Source organism: Erinaceus europaeus, chromosome 16 (assembly GCF_950295315.1).
Source record: "Erinaceus europaeus chromosome 16, mEriEur2.1, whole genome shotgun sequence".
Lineage (NCBI taxonomy): Eukaryota > Metazoa > Chordata > Mammalia > Eulipotyphla > Erinaceidae > Erinaceus > Erinaceus europaeus.
Window position 1 is genome coordinate 39,664,251 of NC_080177.1, and position 21,351 is coordinate 39,685,601.

The 21,351-nt window shown below is 41.1% G+C and overlaps 1 protein-coding gene across 4 annotated transcripts in view; it reads left to right on the forward strand.

Annotated features, from left to right (window-relative positions):
* The window catches only part of DLGAP5 (DLG associated protein 5), a 59,002-nt gene that overhangs the window by 36,075 nt on the left and 1,576 nt on the right, over positions 1–21,351 (forward strand). Inside the window, exons 13-16 of one of the 4 annotated variants that reach the window (XR_009545330.1) lie at positions 7,253–7,342; positions 12,937–13,156; positions 16,436–16,533; positions 20,822–20,868. Coding sequence is in view for 2 of the 4 variants with exons in the window: in XM_060174938.1 (XP_060030921.1) it covers positions 7,253–7,342; positions 12,937–13,156; positions 16,402–16,533; positions 20,822–20,868 (489 nt within the window). In the remaining 2 variants the exon portion in view is untranslated. Of the gene's footprint in view, positions 1–7,252; positions 7,343–12,936; positions 13,157–16,401; positions 16,534–20,821; positions 20,869–21,351 lie in introns of all 4 variants that reach the window. The other 3 variants (XM_060174938.1, XR_009545331.1, XM_060174939.1) reach the window with 3 other exon arrangements.

Below are 21,351 nucleotides of genomic sequence, written 5' to 3' on the forward strand. Positions count from 1 at the left end.
CACATGTTACAATGCGCAAGGACTCAGGTTTGAGTCCTTAGACCCCACCTTCAGGGGGAAAACTTTGTGAGTGGTGAAGCTGCAGGTGTCTCTCTGTCTCTTTACCTTTCTTATCTCCCCCTGTTCTCTTGTTTTCTGACTATCTCTTTCCAATTTAAAATATATATATTGTCTGGGAGGGTGAATGTCACAGTAGAAAATAGCACTTGAAAGCTGAGTTAGGGCAAAGTAACTCCCAAACGTGAAAAGCTGTATAAGTACAATTAACAGTTTACCATATCAGTCTGACTCAGGGCCCAAGTATATTCATATTTAGCACAGGAACCTGTAGGACCTCTGGATAATAATTTCATCATAGGTTGGAAATTGAGATTGTGTTTAACATGATTCTACCTGTGAGAATACTAGTAAAGCTAATCTTGAGTGATTCAGTTCAGGTAGTAGTTAATTGATTCCATACTGTGGAGGTGATAAATAAGGTAAGTTCTCTGTCACAGAAGAAATTGTACTTTTTCTTTTTTAGTATGGCATACATGACTTGTAATTCTGATCTTATATGAAGAGTACTGTGATCGAGGGAATCACTGGAAAGGTTTGGGAAAAGATCACTAGAGGTTTTTGAGCTTATTTTAGAAGTAAACAACTACCAACAATCATGAGACATTTAAGAAAGTGCTCAAACCTAGACGATGCCATTTGGATGGGGGAAATGAGGATAAAGAAAAGAGCTTCTAATATATATATAATTAATAATATATATTATATACATATAATATATATATTTTAATGAGCCAAAGCTACATACATGTGTGCTTTTACTTCTCCTAGGCCATTTTTTTCAGAGAGGGAGAGAGAAAAAGTTGTCACAGTACATCTGCCCCAGTGCCGTAGGACATCCATGTGGTGCTGGGGTTTGAACCTGGACTGCATGCTTGAGAAGGGGGTATCCTAGCTGATGAACTGTTCCTGTTACCTTGAAAAGAACTATTATATATAATCACTAATAATTGTGGCGGGTGGTGTGTGTGTGTGTGTAGACATTTCATCTGCCACATAAGAAGAACTATCAGAAAATAACATCAGAAGCCAGACCTTCCACCTTCTGCACCCCATAATGACCCTGGGTCCATACTTCCAGAGGGATAAAGAATAGGAAAGCTATCAGGGGAGGCAGTGGGATATGGAGTTCTGGTCATGGGAATTATGTGGAGTTGTACTCCGTTTATCCTGTGGTTTTTGTCAGTGTTTCCTTTTTATAAATAAAAATTTTTAAAAAGAATAAAATAACATCAGTGAACACTTAAAATAGCTTTCTGAAATTAAGGACTATGAAAGAAGAAATATTGGAATTACTGGAAAGATAGATTATGAAGCTTTGATAGCCCCCCAAATAGAGATGATAATAAGGAAAGATTGGTTATAAAAGTTAAGTGGAGGGATAGAAGATTCCCTGCCTGGGAGCATATACAGTATACTGCACTAGGACTCAAGTTCAAGTCCCCCCCCCAGCATCACATCACATGGGAGCACTCTGATAGTAGGTGCCATCATAATCTCTGTACCTTAAATTAAGAGGAAAAAGAGAGATTCTGCCAGAAGTGGTAGAATTTTGCAGGCAGGAAGTCCCACTGCACCAAAAACAAAACAAACAAATAAAAAAAAACCCAGGTGGACATAAATTAAGCGATATTAAATTAAATTTAATATCCAAACAATGGGAACTCCAGAAAAATTACTAGAGAAGAAATAATCATTGAAATGGTTCAGATAGTTTTCCCCCAGAACTGCAGGACCCAAATGCCAAATTGAAGGACCCATACTTGTACGAATCACTATATATAATTATACAAACCTTGGAATGAAAAGAAGAATCTAAAAACTTTCAGTGAGGAAAAAGAGTTCTATACAAAGCCTCAAGAAACAGAAGCCTTAAATTTCTTAGCAGCAAGATTGAAGGTTAGAAGAAAAATGTTCTCAAATTTCTGAGGAGAAATAACTTCTGACCAGGAATTATATTCCCAGTCAAGTGTGAGGGTGGAAAGGCATGTTTCAGACACAGTCTTGCCCTTTACCTTCCATGCACCTTTTCTTAGGAAGCTAAGTGGGGCTGTGCTTCATAAAAATTAGGACTAAACCCTGAAAGGGAAGAAGTAGGACCAGTTCCTCCAGAAAGGTACTAAAGGAATGTGATGGAGGTGTATAGTAAGCTACGAAGTAATGAATTAGACTGGAGTGGAAGCCCGGAGGCCCTAGGAGATATGTAAGAAACTAAGCAAAGAGCAGCACAATAATGTGAGCTTGACCTGGCTGCAATTTCTCTCACCCCACTAATCACCACCAGCATTGATTCAGCTGAGTAGGGGGGTGTCCCTTTCCTCCCTCACTGCTCATGTAAAGTGTCCCCTGCTGGCTAAAAGAAGAAAACCATCCTTAATTAGAGACAGTAGATAGTTCCTCTCCTGGCAGTATAGCCTAAAGGTAAAGATACAGAGAACAGTATATGATTATTTGTAACTGTTGTGCAGATACTTGTAGGAGAGAGGGATAAGGTGCTAGATAGCTTACCTGGATACTGTATAGTCAGTCATTCATGTTTTCTTTGAGGGAAAATCTATTCAAATATTTTTGTCTGTTTTTGAACTTTTAAAAATGAAATTGTTGGGGGCCGGGCGGTAGCATAGCGGTTTAAGTGCACATGGCGCAAAGCGCAAGGACTGGAGTAAGGATCCTGGTTTGAGCCCCCAGCTCCCCACCTGCAGAGGGAAGTATCTTCACAAATGGTGAAACAGGTCTGCAGGTGTCTATCTTTCTCTCCCCCTCTGTCTTCCCCTTCTCTCTCCATTTCTCTCTGTCCAGCAACAACGACATCAATAACAACAATAATAATAATAACCACAACAATGATAAAACAACAAGGGCAACAAAAGGGAAAAAATAGCCTCCAGGAGCAGTGGATTCATGGTACAGGCACTGAGCCCCAGCAATAAACCTGGAGGCAAAAAAAGAAGAAAAAATGAAATTGTTGACTAGTAAGGATAAGTATAGCACTTGCAAATATTTCCTTTCAAATTGTCTTTTTTTTTTTTTTTGACTCCAGGATTATTGCTGGTACTCAGCGCTGGCACTAAAAGTCCACTGCTCCTGGTGGCCATTTTTCCCATTTTTTTTACTGGATAGGACAGAAAGAAATTGAGGGGGGAGAGGGGAGATTTAGAGGGAGAAAAAATGAAGTACACCTGCAAACCTGCTTGTAAACAAGGAGCCGGGCTCAAACTAGGATCCTTGTGTGTGCACTTAACCTGGTGTGCCACCACCAGGTCCCCTGTCTTTTAACTTTTCTTTTGAACTGTAAATGTTTTAAATTTTGGTGAAACTAAATTTTAAAATTTTTTATGCTGTGATTTTTTTTTTTTTTTAGAATGTATTAAGAGGTCTTTTTGAGTATCCACAGGTTACAGTCATTGTTTGCCTAATACTACACTTCTGAACAGCCCTTCTGACTCATTTTATTTTATATACTTAGAGGAGGGAAAGAGAAAGGGAGAAACACCAAAGCACTTGATAAACTTCCATGATGACTTGATAACTTTCATGTGGTGCTGGGGATTGAACTTACAGCTTACACTGAGCAAGACATATGCTTTATCTGCTGAGCTGTGTCCTGGTGCCAATATCAATAAAAAATGCCAACATTTTTTAAGAGAGGTTGAGCGTGATAAAGATAGCCAGAAATCAAAAGGGAGGGGGAGGGAGAGAGGGAGAGAAACACAGAGACACATGCAGCCCTGCTTCACCACTTACAAAGCTATTCCTCTGCAGATGGGGACTAGGGGCTTGAACCTGGATCTTTGTGCATTGTAACATGTGTGCTCAACCAGATGTGTCACCACCGGGACCCCTAGATAGTACATTATTAAGTGTATAAAAAGCACACTTGAAGCTGACCCTTGGTTAAGCACACATATTACAGTGCACAAGGACCTGGGTTCAAGCCTCTGGTCCTCCCTTAGAGGAGGAAAGCTTCATGAGTGGTGAAGTAGCGCTACAGGTGTTTCTCTGTCTCTTTTTCTATCTCCTCTCCCCCTCTCAAATTCTTTCTCTATTCAATAATAAATAAATAAAGCAAACTTGAAGCTTGTTTACAAAACTGTCAACAGTTACTATTTTCTGTGGAGGAAACTGGAAATATCAGAAGAATTGGGATCACTCTAGTATATTAATCCACTGTATTATTTCAATCTTTTAAAATGAAGATTGTGCCCAGAAAATGAGAGTGCAAGCCACAGACTGAGAGAAAACATTTGCAAAAGTCATCTGATTCTCCAAAATATGAATGAACACCTAAAGTTCACCAGTAAGAAAACTCACATCCTGGGGGCTGGGTGGTAGCGCAGCGGGTTAAGCGCACATGGTGTGAAGTGCAAGGACTGGAGTAAGGATCCTAGTTTGAGCCCCCAGCTCTCCACCTGCAGAGGGAAGCAGTGAAGAAGCAGGTTTGCAGGTGTCTATCTTTCTCTTCCCCTCTGTCTTCCCTTCCTCTCTTCATTTCTTTCTGTCCTAAAAAAAAAAAAAAAACAAACAAAACTTGGGGGTCAGGTGGTGGTGCACCTGATTCAGTGCACATATTATAGTGCGCAAGGACCTGGGTTCAAGCCCCTGGTCCCCACCTGCAGGAGGAAAAGCACGAATGGTGAAGCAGGGCTGCAAGTGTCTCTCTGTCTCTCTCTCTCTGTCTCCCCCACCCCTCTCAATTTCTCTCTGTCTCTATCCAATAATAAATAAATATTTTTAAAAAACCTCACATCCTGATTAAAAAATGGGCAAGACACCTGAGTAGACACCTCACCAAAAAGAAAAATGTACAGGTGGGCAAGGGTAGATAGCATAATGGTTATGCAAAGAGTCTCTCGTGTCTGAGGCGCCAAAGTCCCAAATTCAGACTCTTGCACCACCATAAACCAGAGATGAACAGTGCTCTGGATAAAAAAAAAAAAAAGTACAAGTGGCAAGTAAGCATACAAAAAGATCTGATGCTGAGCATCACACATCGTTAAGCAGCTGCCAGTTTTCAAAGAGCAATGAAATGCCACCTTATACCTATTAGAATGGCAAAAAATCAAATCACAGATGATGCCCAAGGCTGTTGAAGATTGTATGGTAGGAGTGTGTTTAGTTTTAAAAGGGCCAAATTATCTTCCAAAGTGCTGTGTACCATTTTATATCTCCAGGATTTCAGGTGGAAATGTAAAATGGTACACAGCCACTTTGGAAGATAGTTTGGTCATTTCTTATAAAACTAAAGATACTCCTGTTAACACAACTCAGCAATTAAATATCTTGGTATTTTCCCAAATGAATTAAAACATATATCCTCACAAAAATATGTACATAGATGTATACTGCAGCTTTATAATTGCTAAAACTTAAAAGCAACAGATATGTTCTTCAGTATGGATAGTGATAAAAACTAGAATAAAGGGAGTCAGGCGGTAGCGAAGCAGGTTAAGCGCAGGTGGTGCCAAGTGCAAGGACCAGCGTAAAGATCCTGGTTCAAGCCCCTGGCTCCCCACCTACACGGGTGTTGCTTCACAGGCTGTGAAGCAGGTCTGCAGGTGTCTATCTTTCTCTCCTCCTCTCTGTCTTCCCCTCCTCTCTCCATTTCTCTCTGTCCTATCCAATGACAACATCAATAAAAACAACAATAACTACAACAATAAAACAAGGGCAACAAAAAGGGAAGAAATAAGTAAATATTTTTTTAAAAGGGAGGGAGATTGTTCTCATTGTTTAATTTAGGGAACAAAAGCATTTAAGATAATCTTAATTTCCAATGATCAGTATATATCCCACAACTTCTTTAGCCAGTTGTCTGTTGATGGGCATTTAAGCTGTTTCCAACCTTTGACTATTGTGAATAATGCAGCTATGAACATAGGAGTGTGTTTGTCCCTTCGAATTAGTGCCAAGTGTCCTTTAAGTAAATGCCTAGCCAATAGTGTCACATGGATTTTATTATTATTATTATTTTTTTTATTTGTTTATTGGAGACAGCCAGAAATCAAGAGGGTAGGGTAAGGGTGATAGAGGAGTGAGACAGAAATACACCTGCAACATTTGTTGCTGCTACCCTTTCTGATGTATGATATTCTCACAAGAGTGAAGTGGTATCTCATTGTTGTCTTGATTTGCATTTCTCAAAGACTTGGAGCACTTTTCCATATGTTTTTTGGCCTTTTGGATCTCCTTTAATGAATATTCTGTTCATATCCTCTCCCCATTTTTGGATGGGGTCATTTGTTGTTGTTGTTGTTGCTAAGTTTGGTGAGCTCTTTATATGTTTTGGTTATTAGCCTCTTGTCTCATGTATGGCATGTAAACATCTTCTCCCATTCTGTAAAGGGTCTCTTTGTTTGGGTGGTGGTATCTTTTGCTGTGCAGAAACTTTTTAATTTGATGTAGACCCATTGGCTTATTTTTGTTTTAGTCTTCTTTATAACTGGATTAGTATCATTGAAGATGCCTTTAAAATTTAGGTGGAAAAGAGTTCTGCCAATATTATCCTACAAGTATTTGATAGCTTCTGGTCTAACATCCAAATCCTTGATGCATTCGGAATTTACTTTTGTGTTTGGTGAACTATAGTGGTTCAGTTTCATTCTTCTGCATGTTTCAACCCAATTTTTCCAACACCATTTGTTGAAGAGAGACTTCTTTCTCCATTTAATGTTCTGGGCACCTTTGTCAAAGATTAGCTATCCATAGTTGTGGACTCAGTATTTTTTTTTTAAATATTTATTTTATTTACTTATTCCCTTTTGTTGCCCTTGTTGTTTTATTGTTGTAGTTATTATTGTTGTTGTCGTTGTCGTTGTTGGATAGGACAGAGAGAAATGGAGAGAGGAGGGGCAAACAGAGAGGAGGAGAGAAAGATAGACACCTGCAGACCTGCTTCACCGCCTGTGAAGCAACCCCCCTGCAGGTGGGGAGCCGGGGTTCGAACCGGGATCCTTATGCCGGTCCTTGTGCTTTGCGCCACCTGCGCTTAACCCGCTGCGTTACAGCCCGACTCCCGACTCAATATTTTTTAAGTTTTAACTTAGTAGTGTAATTTTTTAAAATCTCTTCATTAGGGGATTAATACCGTTGACAGTAAAATACAATAGTTTGTACATGCATAACATTTCCAGTTTACTGGTATAATTTTAATGTGAATAGTATTAATCTAATAAATTTATGCTTTACTTACTAACAGATAGAAGATGTAAAACAAAAATTTAACAATCTGACCAAACTTGAGGAATCTGGATGGCAAAGTAATAACACAAGCAAAAAAGTCTTTCGGGTAAGATTTAATATCCAAATTTCTCACACAGATTTTTCTGCTGTGGTTTTTTTTTTTTTTTTTTTCTATTTTTAAAGACATAGCTTCATATTCATTATTTCACAAAATAAGCTTCATATATTGCAATGTTCTGATTGTCTTTGAAGAAAGAATAAGGAAATGTTCAACAAAATTTAGTATGGTTACTTTAATATGGAGGGAGGAAGGTGAAGGACTATGATTAAAATGTGTCACCCAGAAGGTTTGTAAGTTACTAAATAGAGTACCTGATGTTTGCTGTATTTTTATAACTGTGCTCACACATTTGTTTTAAATAATAATGGTAGTAGTAAATAGGGGCAAGGTGGTGGCGCACCTGGTTGAGCGCAGATGTTACAATGCGCAAAGACCCGGGTTTAAGCACCCGGTCCCCACCTGCAGGGGGGGAAGCTTCACGAGTGGTGAAGCAGGGCTGCAGGTGTCTCTCTCTATCACCCCCCCCCCAATTTCTGGCTTTCTCTATCCAATAAGTAAATAAAGATAACAAACAAAAAAACCTTAAAAAATGTTTTAAAAAAATAGTAGTAAATAATTTGTGTAATATAGCAGTAGGAAACCTTTTGTCTACCAAGAATGATTTGGATATTTACAACATCATTCATGGGCCATAAAAATTATCAACTTAAAAATTAGCACTTAGGTTACCGGGTAGTAGTGCACCTTGTTTAATGCTCACATTACCATGTATAAGGAACCAGGTTCAGACCCCCAGTCCCCACTTGCAGGGGGGAAGCTTCACTAGTGCTAAGCAGTGCTATAAGTGTCTCCGCTTTTCAGTTTCTCTGTCTTATCAAATAAGTAAAATTTTTAAAAAATATTTTTAAAAAGTACTATGAAAAAAAACACATACAGAAACTCCTAGATTTGTTGAATTTTGAGTCTGACTTAGTTAACAGGTCCGGATTTCAAGAACTAAACATTCCCCACCCCTAGTATAATGTTTAATATGTGCCAAATCTTGTTCCAAGTAACTCACATGTGTTAACTCATTTAATATTCTCAAGAGTGGTGCAGTTACTTCATTTTATAGCTGGAGAGTCTGAAACTCTGAGACATTAAATCACTTGTCCCAGTGGAGCTGGGTTTTAGGTCAGACTTTCATATCCTGTTCTATAAGAATCTGTGTTCTTAGTGAACTATGCCACCTCTATGCCTTGTGTATTTTAAAAAATGTTTCAAGGGTTGGGCAGTGGTATATCTGGTAGAGTGCATGCACTACAGTGCACAAGGACCCACATTCAAGTCCCTGGTCCCTACCTGGAGGAGGGAAGTTTCATAAACTGTGAAACAGTGTTGCAGGTGTCTTTCTTCTGTATCTCCTCCTTTTCTGTCAATTTCTCTGTCTCTATCCCAAGTAAATAAGATATTAAAAATAACAATAAAATATGTTTGAAAATTTAAAAATTTTTATACTTTTTTTTTTTTAAGGTTTTGTTTGTTTGTTTTTTACTGCTCAGCGCTGGCTTAATGTGGTACTGGGGATTGAACCTGAGACCTTTGGTGCTTCAGGCATGAAAGGCTTTTTGCATAACCATTATGCTATCTCCCCAGCCCTGTGAAAATTTTAAAATGTTTAGATAGAAAAGTGGAACAATATCTCCTTAAACTTCTTTCCTATATTGTTTTGTAAACTTGCTGTTTTTCTCTTATAAATTTGCTTTGTTAACGTAGTAGACTTCATTCTTCTGTAGTTGTGCTAATTTTTTCTACTTAACGTGTTGAACTCAAAGTCTGGTTCAGGTGAAGACTCCAAAACCACATAGAGAATTATCAGTGTTTTCTTTGGGTTTTTGATGGAAACAGGGCCTTGCACATGTGTGATTTCACTGTTCTGAATGCTTTTGATAATGAAGGCTTATCAGAGGGACCTTGAGAAAAATGATGAAATTGGATGAATTTCAAATCTACTAAATGTTGAAGATGCTTAAATATTTTGAAACTACTGTGGATCAATTCTTCTCTTTCTCCTCCTCTAAAGCTTTATACTTGTGAGAAAGATACCAAAATACTGCTCAGATAAGGTATATGACAATGCTGGGGGTTGAACCTATGACTTCTGAAGCCCCAGGCATGCAAATCTGAGCACTGTTGCTCCTCATCACCCTTCTTCTTCTAGCGTTTGCCCTTCTTCCGTAGCCAGTCAACAGCGTCAGGTTGAGCCTGATGTAAAGTTTCGAGACCTCCTTTGAATCTGGAGAGGTGGCAGTTGTTGACTATGTGGGTCATAGTCTGTCTGTAGCTGCAGGGGCAGTTCGGGTCGTCTCTGGCTCCCCAGCGATGGAACATAGCGGCGCACCGGCCATGGCCTGTTCGATAGTGATTGAAGAGGGCCCAATCATAACGTGCTAGGTCAAAGCCGGGTTGACGCTTGCAGGGGTCTGTGATGAGGTGTTTGTTCTTTACCTCAGCTGACTGCCAACTCTGTTTCCAAGAGTCTGGAACAGAGAAGTTCAGTGTAGGCGTAGGGGACCAGATTGGGTGACGAGACGTCAAGCGTTGGACAGGGTGGGCGAAGATATCCGCGTATATTGGCAGGTCCGGTCGAGCATAGACGTGGGAAATGAACTTAGATGATGCCGCATCCCGACGAATATCTGGTGGGGCGATGTTGCTAAGAACTGGCAGCCATGGAACCGGGGTGGAACGGATGGTTCCAGAAATTATCCTCATGGAGGAATATAATTTGGAATAGACCAAGTGGACATGGGGCCTACGGAACCATACTGGGGCACAGTATTCTGCAGTGGAATAGCATAATGCCAGAGAGGATGATCGTAGTGTGGAAGCGCTCGCGCCCCATGAGGAGCTGGCCAGTCTTGCAATGATGTTATTCCTCGCGCCCACCTTTGCTGCAGTTTTTATGAGATGTTTGTGAAATGACAGAGTGCGATCGAGAGTAACGCCAAGATAGACTGGTTGGGCTTCATGCCGGATTCTCGTATCGCCAAGCTGCACATTAAGCTCACGCGAGGCCGAGGCATGGTGTAGATGGAAAACAGATGATACCGTTTTTGCAGTGCTAGGGATTAGTCGCCATTTTTTACAGTAATCAGATATCAGAGACAGGTCTTTCTCCCCTAACCACTGTAGATAGTTCTCTCAGAGACTTTGTCCTGGAAATATGAATCAGTGATGCTATTATCAGAACCTTGTAATTCTGCCCCTTACCACCAGGTGTCTCTCTCTTCCTACTTTATGAATTGCATTAAGCTTGAACAAATAAGTATAATGTATTTCACTGTGATACTTTTTAAAAAATATTTATTCATTCCCTTTTGTTGCCCTTGTCTTATTGTTGTAGTTATTGTTATTGAAGTCATCATTGTTGGATAGGACAGAGAGAAATGGAGAGAGGAGGGGAAGACAGAAGGGGGAGAGAAAGACACCTGCAGACCTGCTTCATAGCCTGTGAAGTGACTCCCCTGCATGTGGAGAGCCGGGCCTCAAACCGGGATCCTTATGCTGGTGCTTGTGCTTTGTGCCACCTGCACTTAACCCGCTGCACTACCACCCGACTTCCACTGTGATACTTAGTACTTACAGTCTCTCCTACTTCTTATTCTTTGTCTCCTCTTTCACTTAGCTTTGTTTTGTCCTTTTCCCTCTTTACCATCAGTGCTTAGACATATTTACAAGTCTGGTAGCTCGCCCAGTAGACTGCATACTTTCACCATGCACAAAGACCTGGGTTTGAACCCCTAGTTACCACATGGGAGCATCATGCAAAGGTATACAAGATCAAAACATGGGTATCTTCTTTGGTTCTTTGCTTTTTGCTATCACTGTCTCCACTTCACAGCCAATAACTGTTGAGTCCTCTCATTTTGACCTCTTAAATATGTCTTCAGTGTTCTCATTTTTTTTTCCATTTCTTCTCAATGGAATAACTGCCGTTATCTTTTCCCTATACTGTTGCAGGAGTTTTCCTTCCTATCTAACTTGTAACCTTCCAGCCATTCTGTGACTATAGTCACAGTGACCCAAAACACAATTCAATTAATCACCTGATTAAAAATCATCTCTACTCTGTTCCTTTGTGCTTTGTGTAAGCGTAGCTCCTTCAAGTGATTACCTATAAGGGACTTTATAATCTAGCTGCTGGCTTGTCTCTTACCAACTCCTCTAGCTTTCCTTCACTTCTGATTTGGTAGGCATGCTATTCTTCCCTCCCAGGCCTTTCCCAACCCATCTTTCGGCCCAAATATGATTTCAGCTTAGCTACTACTTATAAGCATTTCTTGATGCCTCTGAAGATTAAGTATACTCTTGTGTTCTGTAATCCTCTGAGTTTATCTCCAACATGATTTTTTTCCCTCAAAAACATTTTACATACAGTATACAATAGTTGTAACGTACAAACTATTATATTTACTGTCAAAGGTAAAACATTAATTCCCCAATAAAGAAATTAAAAAAAAAATTCTAGGGATTTGGGCTGTAGCGCAGCGGGTTAAGCGCAGGTGGTGCAAAGCGCAAGGAGCGGTAGAATCCTGGTTCTAGGATCCTGGTTCAAGGCCTGGCTCCCCACCTGCAGGGGAGTCGATTCACAGGCTGTGAAGCAGGTCTGCAGGTGTCTGTCTTTCTCTCCTCCTCTCTGTCTTCCCCTCCTCTCTCCATTTCTCTCTGTCCTATCCAACAATGACAACAATAATAACTAACTAACTAAATAAATAAATAAATAAATAAATAAAAATTCTACATACAGACGGGAGCTGGGAGGAATCTTAGCCCCTTTTGGCTACTATCTTCCTCATGGCAACCAACGTGTTTCTCAGCTCCTTTCTCTTCCCCCTTGGTGTGGATATGTGTCTATGATTTTGTTGGTGAATCTGAGGAATCACTTGTCCATGGAGACATTAAGCACTCTGCTTATAGTGGGTGAAGCTGCACACTTCCCACGTCATTTCCCATGTGACCTTGGTGTGCTTGGTGAGGTGGCAGTGGCTGTGTCTCTGCTTACTGAGCTGGGGCCCATGGCAGTAAAGTAGCACAGAGCCATGGCTGCCATGTCGTAAGCCTCTAGAGTGATATTTACCTGCAGCTTTTAAAATCTGATTCTGTGGTAGTCGGGCAGTAGCACAGCAGGTAAAGCACAGGTGGCGCAAAGCACAAGAACTGGTGTAAGGATCCTGGTTCAAGCCCCTAGCTCCCCACCTGCAGAGGAGTCGCTTCACAGGTGGTGAAGCAGGTCTGCAGGTGTCTATCTTTCTCTCCCTCTCTCTGTCTTCCCCTCCTCTTTCCATTTCTCTCTGTTCTATCCAACAATGATGACAACAATAATAACTACAACACTAAAACAACAAGGGCAACAAAAGGGAATAAATAAATACAGAAAAATTTAAACAAAAAATCTGATTCTTCCACTGTGAAGCAGTGAATTCTTAGCAGAAATGTGGTTCTTGACCTCTTGACCCCCAGCATTTTTGCACACACTAAGAATATAATGTGGATGATGAATATGTGATATCTTTATGTATGTGTCTCATCTTTTTTTTTTTTTTAATCTTCAAACTGGTGATGAGTAACTTTAATAATGTCACGATTTCTCTTTGCAGAAAAAAGTTGTCTCAGGTATAGCAAGTAAACCCAAGCAGGATGATGATGGAAGAATTGCAGCTAGAAATCGCCTGGCTGCCATAAAAAATGCAATGAGAGAGAAAATTAAGCAGAAAGAACATGCTGAGACAGCAGACTCCATAATTCCGAAAGAGGTTGATAAAATAGTGTTTGATGCTGGATTTTTCAGAGTCGAAAGCCCTGTTAAATCATTCTCAGGTTAGTTTTTCTGCTGACATTATTAAGAGAAATATCTGGGTTTGATGAGAGCTTGTCTACAAGGTAAAAAAATAGTTTTCACGTGAATGGCTAGAAATGGTGATTTCTGGAAAAAAGACTACATGTTTGTTCACAAACCACATGCAAATTATATTTTCTTGGAAGTAATTAAATTACATCAGCATGATAGATCTCTAACTTCTTTTGTATTTTCTTTTTTTAACATGGCTTTAAAGTTATTTATGGGGGGGTTGGTTGGTAACGCAGCAGGGTAAGCCAGGTGTGGCGCAAAGCGCAAAGACTGGCGTAAGAATCCTGGTTCGAGCCCACGGCTCCCCACCTGCAGAGGAGTCACTTCACAGGTGATGAAGCAGGTCTGCAGGTATCTTTCTCTCCCCCTCTCTGTCTTCCCCTCCTCTCTCCATTTCTCTCTGTCCTATCCAACAACGAACGACATCAACACTAACAATAATAATCACAACAAGGCTACAACAACAAGGGCAACAAAAGGGGGGGGAATGGCCCCCAGGAGCAGTGGATTCATGGTGTAGGCACTGAGCCCCAGCAATAAACCTGGAGGCAAAAAAATAAAGTTATTTATTAGATAGAAACAGAAAATCAAGAGGGAAGAGGGAGTTAGAGAATGAGAGCACTGCATTACTGCTCCTGATGCCTCTCCCTTGCAGGTAGGGACCAGGGGCTTGAGCCTGAGTCCTTGAGCACTGTAATGTGTGCTTAACTGCGTACTTCACCACCCAGCCCTTCTTTTGTATTTAAGTCATTCTACACCTGTCATTACTGCTAACCCCCCACTATCCTGCTAGGTAAGGCATGGGACCCCCAGGGAGACATAATGGAATCATGATGAGCTAGGTGATACTTTTCTTTTTTTCATTACTTTTATTTTATTTATTTATTGGATAAAGACAGCCAGAAATTGAGATGGAAGGGGTGATAGAAAGGGAGAGAAAAAGAGAGACCACCTGCAGCCCTGCTTCACTACTCACAAAGTTTTCCCCTTGCAAGTGGGGACTGGGGGTTAAGCCCGAGTCTTTGCACATTGTAACATGCACTCAACTAGGTGCTCCACCACCCAGCCCCGCTAAGTGACGTTTCTCCAGGGTAAATAGAAGTTGGATTAAACTTTAAGGTGCAAGATAAACTTGGGTGTCAAACAGTGATACTTCTCTGTGTTTTATTATTTTTATTTTTTTTTTCTTAACTAGTGAATTAACAGGAGTTTTACAAAAGTATAAGATTTCAGGATGAAATTTCATAGACATACCTGGTATATGTAAATCACCACACCATCTACCAAAGTTTGCTTTATTTTACTTTTGTTTTTCCTGCCAACGTTTTCATCTTTGTAAGATTCCACTAATTCTGGCATACCCCTCTCTCTCTTTTAATAGAGGGTGAGAGGCAGAAGAGAGACACCACAGCACTGCTACAGTAGCCACAGAGATGACTTAGCAGTAGAGCACAGGACTTGCCTTGAGTTTGATCCCCAGCACACACATGCCAGAATGAAGTTCTGGTTCACATATATGTAATAATTTATTTTCACTTTTTTATTTTATTTTACTAGAGCACACCTCTGCTGTGGCTTATGGTGGTATCACTGATTCGACCTTGGTGCTTTTGAGTCTCAGGCATTAGAGTCTACTATATAAAGCACTTTATTTCCCTGACCCCATAAATACTTTTTAATGACGTTCATTAATTTATTAATATCATTTAAAATAAAATCTTGCTCAGATCTTTTTGAACTGTAATAAATAATACTAATTTACTCATTTAAAATGCTTTTTGGGGGGCTGAGTGGTAGCACAGAGGGTTAAGTGCACATGGCACAAAGCACAAGGACTGGTGCAAGGATCCTGGTTCAAGCCCCTGGCTCCCCACCTGTGTGTGGGGGGTGTCACTTCACAAGCAATGAAGCAAGTCTACAGGTGTCTGTCTTCCCCCGCCCCTCAATTTTTCTGTCCTATCTAACAATAGCAGCAGCAATGGCAACAATAACAGTAACAACAACAAGGGCAACAAAATGGGAAAAATAGCCTCCAGGAGCAGTGGATTCATAGGCACCGAGCCCCAGCAATAGCCATGGAGGCAGGCAGGCAGGAAGGAAGGAAGGAAGGAAGGAGGGGAGGGAGGGAGGGAGGGAAAGAAGAATGGTTTGGTGGAATAGTAAATCATCTTTATGATTTACTGTTTTTATTTTTTTATATTAAAATAAAAAAGAGACAGAACCAGAACATCAACCCGGCGTATACAATTCTGAGGATCAAATTCAGGACCTTACATCTGCATATCCTGTACTTCCCCATTGTACATCAGCCGGGATGCTGACTTGCTTTTTTAATAGCCATGTATAATTCTGACTGTCATGGTTGGGGAGGTGGTACAGTGCACAAAGCATTGGGTTCTCAAGCAGGAGGTCCCAAATTTGATCTCCAGCATTGCATGTTCCAGACTAATGCTCTAGTTGATTCTCTCTTTTCCCTCAATAAATAAATAAAACACTTTTAAAATAATAATAGTTTTGACTTCTAGCCTTTATGGAACCAAAGGAGATATGTGAGTAATTGTGTGTCTAAACAGATTTATTTCTGAATATGTACTTAATCTCTTTATTTTCTTTATCTTTTAATTCATTTTGTCCTCTGAACTAGAGGCCTTGTTTCACCTTTTGGAGGGCGATAACCTCTAATTTTCTGATATTGATAGTGTGGAGGAGGGGGTGTTAACAGTTTCATACCTGTGCAGAATGAGGAAATGAGTCTGAGCTCTAATTGTCCCCCCCTTTTTTTGCCTTCAGGGTTATCACTGGGGCTCAGTGCCTGTGTTTTGTTTGTTTTGTTTTAATGTAGTATTGAGAGTTGAATCCAGGGCCTTGTGCACATGCGATACCACTAAACCCCACTGGCCCAATTTTTTGTTTTACATTTTGGAGAGAGTGTGACACTAAGCATCTCTCCACCTCCTGTGAAGGTCTGTGCATTTCTGTCTTCAGTGCTATCATGTACCAACAATCAAACCTGGGCCCTCATACGTGGAGGATGTGGCTTTACCTACCCACTGAGCCACCTTCCCATTATCCTTATCCAAGGATTCATATTAACAGATGTCATTTTACAAGAAAAGAGACTAGGAGGAGGTAGAATTTTCATTGTTTTTTCTAGTTATATAAAAAGGGAGTGAAAGAACATTTTGGTCTGAAATGGTTTTATTACATGTTCTAGGACTTTCTATCTCTTCTGATCATCTTTCTCAAAGACTTAGGACACCTAAGTTTGGCAGCAGTGAAGTGACTGGGAACAGAGCAGAGGTGGACCATTTGGCACAGGTGATGCCCCCAGAGATTGCTCAGCCAGGTGAGTTGCTTTTAATATGATTAAACTAATTTTTGTGGAGTAAATGAACTTGGATGAGTGTATAGATAGATTCTCTGAAATACTTCTAAATACCATTTTATTTCTTTTTTTTCTTTTTCCTCCAAGATTATTGCTGGGCTCAGTGCCTGCACCATGAATCCACCGCTCCTGGAGGCCATTTTTCCCTCCTTTTTGTTACCCTTGTTGCTATAGCCTCGTTGTAGTTATTATTATTGCCATTGTTGATGTTGTTCGTTGTTGGATAGGACAGAAAGAAATGGAGAAAGGAGGGGAAGACAGGGGGAGAGAAAGACACCTGCAGACCTGCTTCACCGCTTGTGAAGCGACTCCCCTGCAGGTGGGGAGCCGGGGGCTCGAACCGGGATCCTTACGCCGGTCCTTGCGCTTTGCGACACATGCGCTTAACCCACTGCACCACCGCCCGACCCCCCTAAATACCATTTTCTAAGAAAGACCGTTGAAAAATCAGATTCTCACAATAAACAACTTACAAGAATTAGCTTGTGCTATAGTGCCCCATATTTCTTTCTTTCTCTCTCTCTCTCTCTCTCCTCTCTCTCCCTCTCTCCCTCTCCCTCTCTCTTTGAACAGGACAGAGAGAAATTGAGAGGGGAGTGAAAATAGAGAGGGAGAGAGAAAGATAAACCTGCTTCACCACTTATGAAGTGACTCCCCCTGCAGGTGGAGGCAGGGGGGCACGAACCAGGATTCTTGCCAGGGTCCTTGTGCTTTGTACTAAGTGTGCTTAACCCACTATACCACCACCCAGCCCCTGTGCCCTATTTCTGTACCCCAACCCTTTTGGCATAGACTTATTACAAATTAATAGATGTTGGGGGCCGGGCAGAAGCACAACGAGTTAAGCACACATCGCATGAAGCACAAGGACCAGTGAAAGGATCCTGGTTCGAGCTGTTGGCTCCTCAACCTGCAAAGGTTTGCTTCACAAGCAGTGAAGCAGGTCTGCAGTGTCTTATCTTTCTTTCCCCCTCTCTGTCTTCCCTTCCTCTCTCGATTTCTCTGTCTTATCCAATGACAACAGCAATAACAGCAGTAACATCAACAACAAGGGCAACAAAATGGGGGAAAAATGACCTCCAGGAGGAATGGATTTGTAATGCAGGCACTGAGCCCCATCGATAACCCTGGAGTTAAAAAAAATAATAATAACAGATGTTAATCAACATTGAATATTAAGTAGCTTTTTATGTTATATTCAACTATTTGGAAACCTTCATTACTACTGTTGTAAATGACGTCTAATTAAAATTACTTATCAAGGCAAAAAATAAGGAGTTGAAGCAAGGCATTTATTCTTTTGCAAAGGGGTGTGCCGCCAACAGTGGCTGTCAGGCAGCAGCGCGTGCCCCCCCAGCAGAACTGCCTCCCCCACCCCTGGGCTGGGCTTCAGAGCTCACAGTCTCCCCATTGCCTAAATAAGGAAAGGAGGAAGACAGTCTCTGCTAGAGGATTAGCAAGCACTGCAAGGAGCTGACCTAAAGAATACAAAACTACTGGCCACAGTTGGTCATAGGTAACAATTTATAAAAAGAATTTTTGTACTGAACAGTTGTTCTATTCATGTTCTTTTGAAGAGAAGACCTAACCATCTTTCACACTATGAAAAGTCAAAATTATAAAATTCCCATAGGTTTTTTTTGTTTTTTTTTGCCTCCAGGGTAATTGCTGTGGCTCAGTGCCTGCTCCTGGAGGTCATTCCCCCCTCCCTTTTGTTGCCCTTGTTGTAACCTTGTTGTGGTTATTATTGTTGTTGATGTCATTCGTTGTTGGATAGGACAGAGAAAAATGGAGAACAGAGGGGGAGAGAAAGATAGACACCTGCATACCTGCTTCACCACCTGTGAAGCGACTCCTCTGCAGGTGGGGAGCTGGGGACTTGAACCAGGATCCTTAGCCAGTCCTTGTGCTTTGCGTCACATGCACTTAACCCATTGTGCTATCGCCCAACCCCCCCTCCCATAAAGTATTTTGATGCATTTTCAACACACATTCTCAAATCTTTTTTCTTTTTTTTTAACAGAGCACTGCTCAGCTCTGGCTTATGGTGGTGTGGGTGACTGAACCTGGGACTCAGAGCCTCAGGCATGAGAGTCTGTTTGCATAACCATTACGCTGTCTATCCTCCCCCTCCCCACCCCTCAACTCTTTTTTTACATTCTCACTTACTTCCCTAACACCCTATTCCCAACCCCCCCATTTTAAATTTTTTTTATTTGAAAGGACCAAGAGAAATTAAGAGGAGAGGGGAGATAAAAGAGGGGGGGAGACGTGTAGACCTCCTTTACCACTTGTGAAGTGTCCTTGCTGCAGGTGGGGAGTGGGGACTCAAGCCCAGGACTTGTGTAGATCTTTGCACATACTGGGCCCCTTCCTACCTTCTTTATTGTGCTTGTTCCATAGGAAACTATGCTTAGTTTCGGTTATAATCTAATGTGTGATGTTCTTAAGTGCTCTTCCACATTGTGATGCTGCTGTCCTGACTGGACCTCAAAGCAAAATAAACATTACCTTGGTGGGACATTTAATGGACTCCAGCTACATTCTTCATATAGCATTTTGGGGACCTGTAACATTATAAACATAAGATTTACTTGTTTTTGTTTTAGCTAAGGAATATGGGTTTATTTAGAAAAGGTACCCATAAAAGTAGGACATTGGCTTGATCTCAGGAAATGTTCTTCTGAACATCTTTCTCAAAGACTTAGAACACCTAAGTTTGGTAGTAGTGAAGTGACTGGGAGCAGAACAAAGGTGGAGAGCTCCAAATTCCAAAAAGAAGTAGAGAATTTATTTAGATAAGGAAAGGAAAAAGGATAAAGAATAAGAGCTTATGGAGGTTGGGCGGTAGTGCAGGGGTTAAGTGCACATGGCATCAAGCACAAGGACTGGCATAAAGATGCTGATTCGAGCCCCTGGCTCCCCACCTGCAGGGAGGTGGTTTCACAAGCAGTGAAGCAGGTCTCCAGGTGTCTGTCTTTCTCTCCCCTCTGTCTTCCCCTCCTCTCTCCATTTCTCTCTGTCCTATCCAACAATGACGACATCAATAACAACAATAATAACTACAAAAATGATAAAACAGGGCAACAAAAGGGGGAAAAATGACCTCCAGGAGCAGTGGATTTGTAGTGCAGGCACCGAGCTCCATCGATAACCCTAAAGGCAAAAAAAAAAAAAAAAAAAAAAAGAATAAGAGCTTGTGGGGGTCGGGCTGTATCGCAGTGGGTTAAGCACATATGTCATCAGCTCTGGTGTAAGGATCCTGGTTTGAGCCCCTGGCTCCCCACCTGCAGGGGGGTCACTTCATAGGCAGTGAAGCAGGTCTGCAGGTGTCTGTCTTTCTCTCCCCATCTCTGTCTCCGCCTCCTCTCTCCATTTTTCTCTCTGCCTATCTGGCAACAACAATAATAACCACAACAATGATAAAAACAAGGGCAACAAAAAGGAAAATAAATTATTTTTTAAAAAAAGAATAAGAATTGAGTAGAAAACTTAGCTAGAGGGATAGTGCATCCTCTTGTAAGAAAAGGTGGGCAAGAAAGTCTGGTGACACTTTTTTTATCTTTATTTATTTATTGGATAGACAGAGCCAGAAATTGAGAGGGAAGGGGGTTGCAGAGAGGAAGAGAGACACCTGTAGCCCTGCTTCACACTTTTGAAGCTTTCCCCCTGCAGGTGGGGACCGGGGACTCAAACCTGGCTCCTTGCGCACTGTAACATGTGCGCTCAACCAGGTGCACCACCACCTGGTCCCTGAGATGTGTTTATAGAAGACTCTTCTGTGCTGAAATTAAGAATGACAGTTTTATGGCATATAATGATCAGTATTATTTTCCTACTATTTGGTATGTGAAAACTTATCTCAAGGCTTTATTCATTTCTAATAATTCTTGACTATGAGAGTGTTCTTCAAAAAGTTGGTAATTGCCCCACACATGTGTCCTGGAACCTCAGCTCCCCAAAGCCCTGCCCCACTAGGGAAAGAGAGACAGGCTGGGAGTATGGATCAACCTGTCAACACCCATGTTCAGCAGGGAAGCAGTTACAGAAGCCAGACCTACTTTCTGCATCCCATGACCCTGGGTCTATACTCCCACAGGATAAAGAATAGGAAAGCTTCCAAGGGAGAGGATGGGAAACGGAGTTCTGGTGGTGGGAATTGTACCCCTCTTACCCTATGGTCTTGTCAATATTTCCATTTTATAAATAAAAAAAAAAGTTGAAAACTACTTTTTTTTTTGTCCCCTAGCATTATTTGAAAATAAAAGTCACACTGTGGAATGTCATCTTGATTCTGTAAGTTTTCCAAGTTTTTAATTTGAAAAGTTCCTTTGTGTTGTCAACTTATTTTATAAAATGCATACTGCTCTAGTTATTATTTGTCTGCTAAATTCAGAGTTGCATCTTATGGAGCTGGAGAGCCAGCTGACCAGGTAAGACGCGTGCCTTACCAAACTTGGCTCGGGTTCAGGTCCCAGCACTACAAGGCTGGTGCTATGGCAACAGGGGAACCTGCATTGTTTCTGTCTCTGGCTCTTAAACAAAGTGAAGAAACAACCCGGGAGTGGTGAAATTGTGCATGTGTGACACCCTGCCTACACACACACACACATATAGGGAGAGGTTGCATTTTGTCATTGTTTTATTTACTCTAAAATCCAGCTATTACTCATTTTTGTCAAAATGGCAACAAATGCCCCTATTTATATATATTTTTGTTGTTGTTATTTTTTTATTATTTATTTTCCCTTTTGTTGCCCTTGTTTTATTGTTGTTATA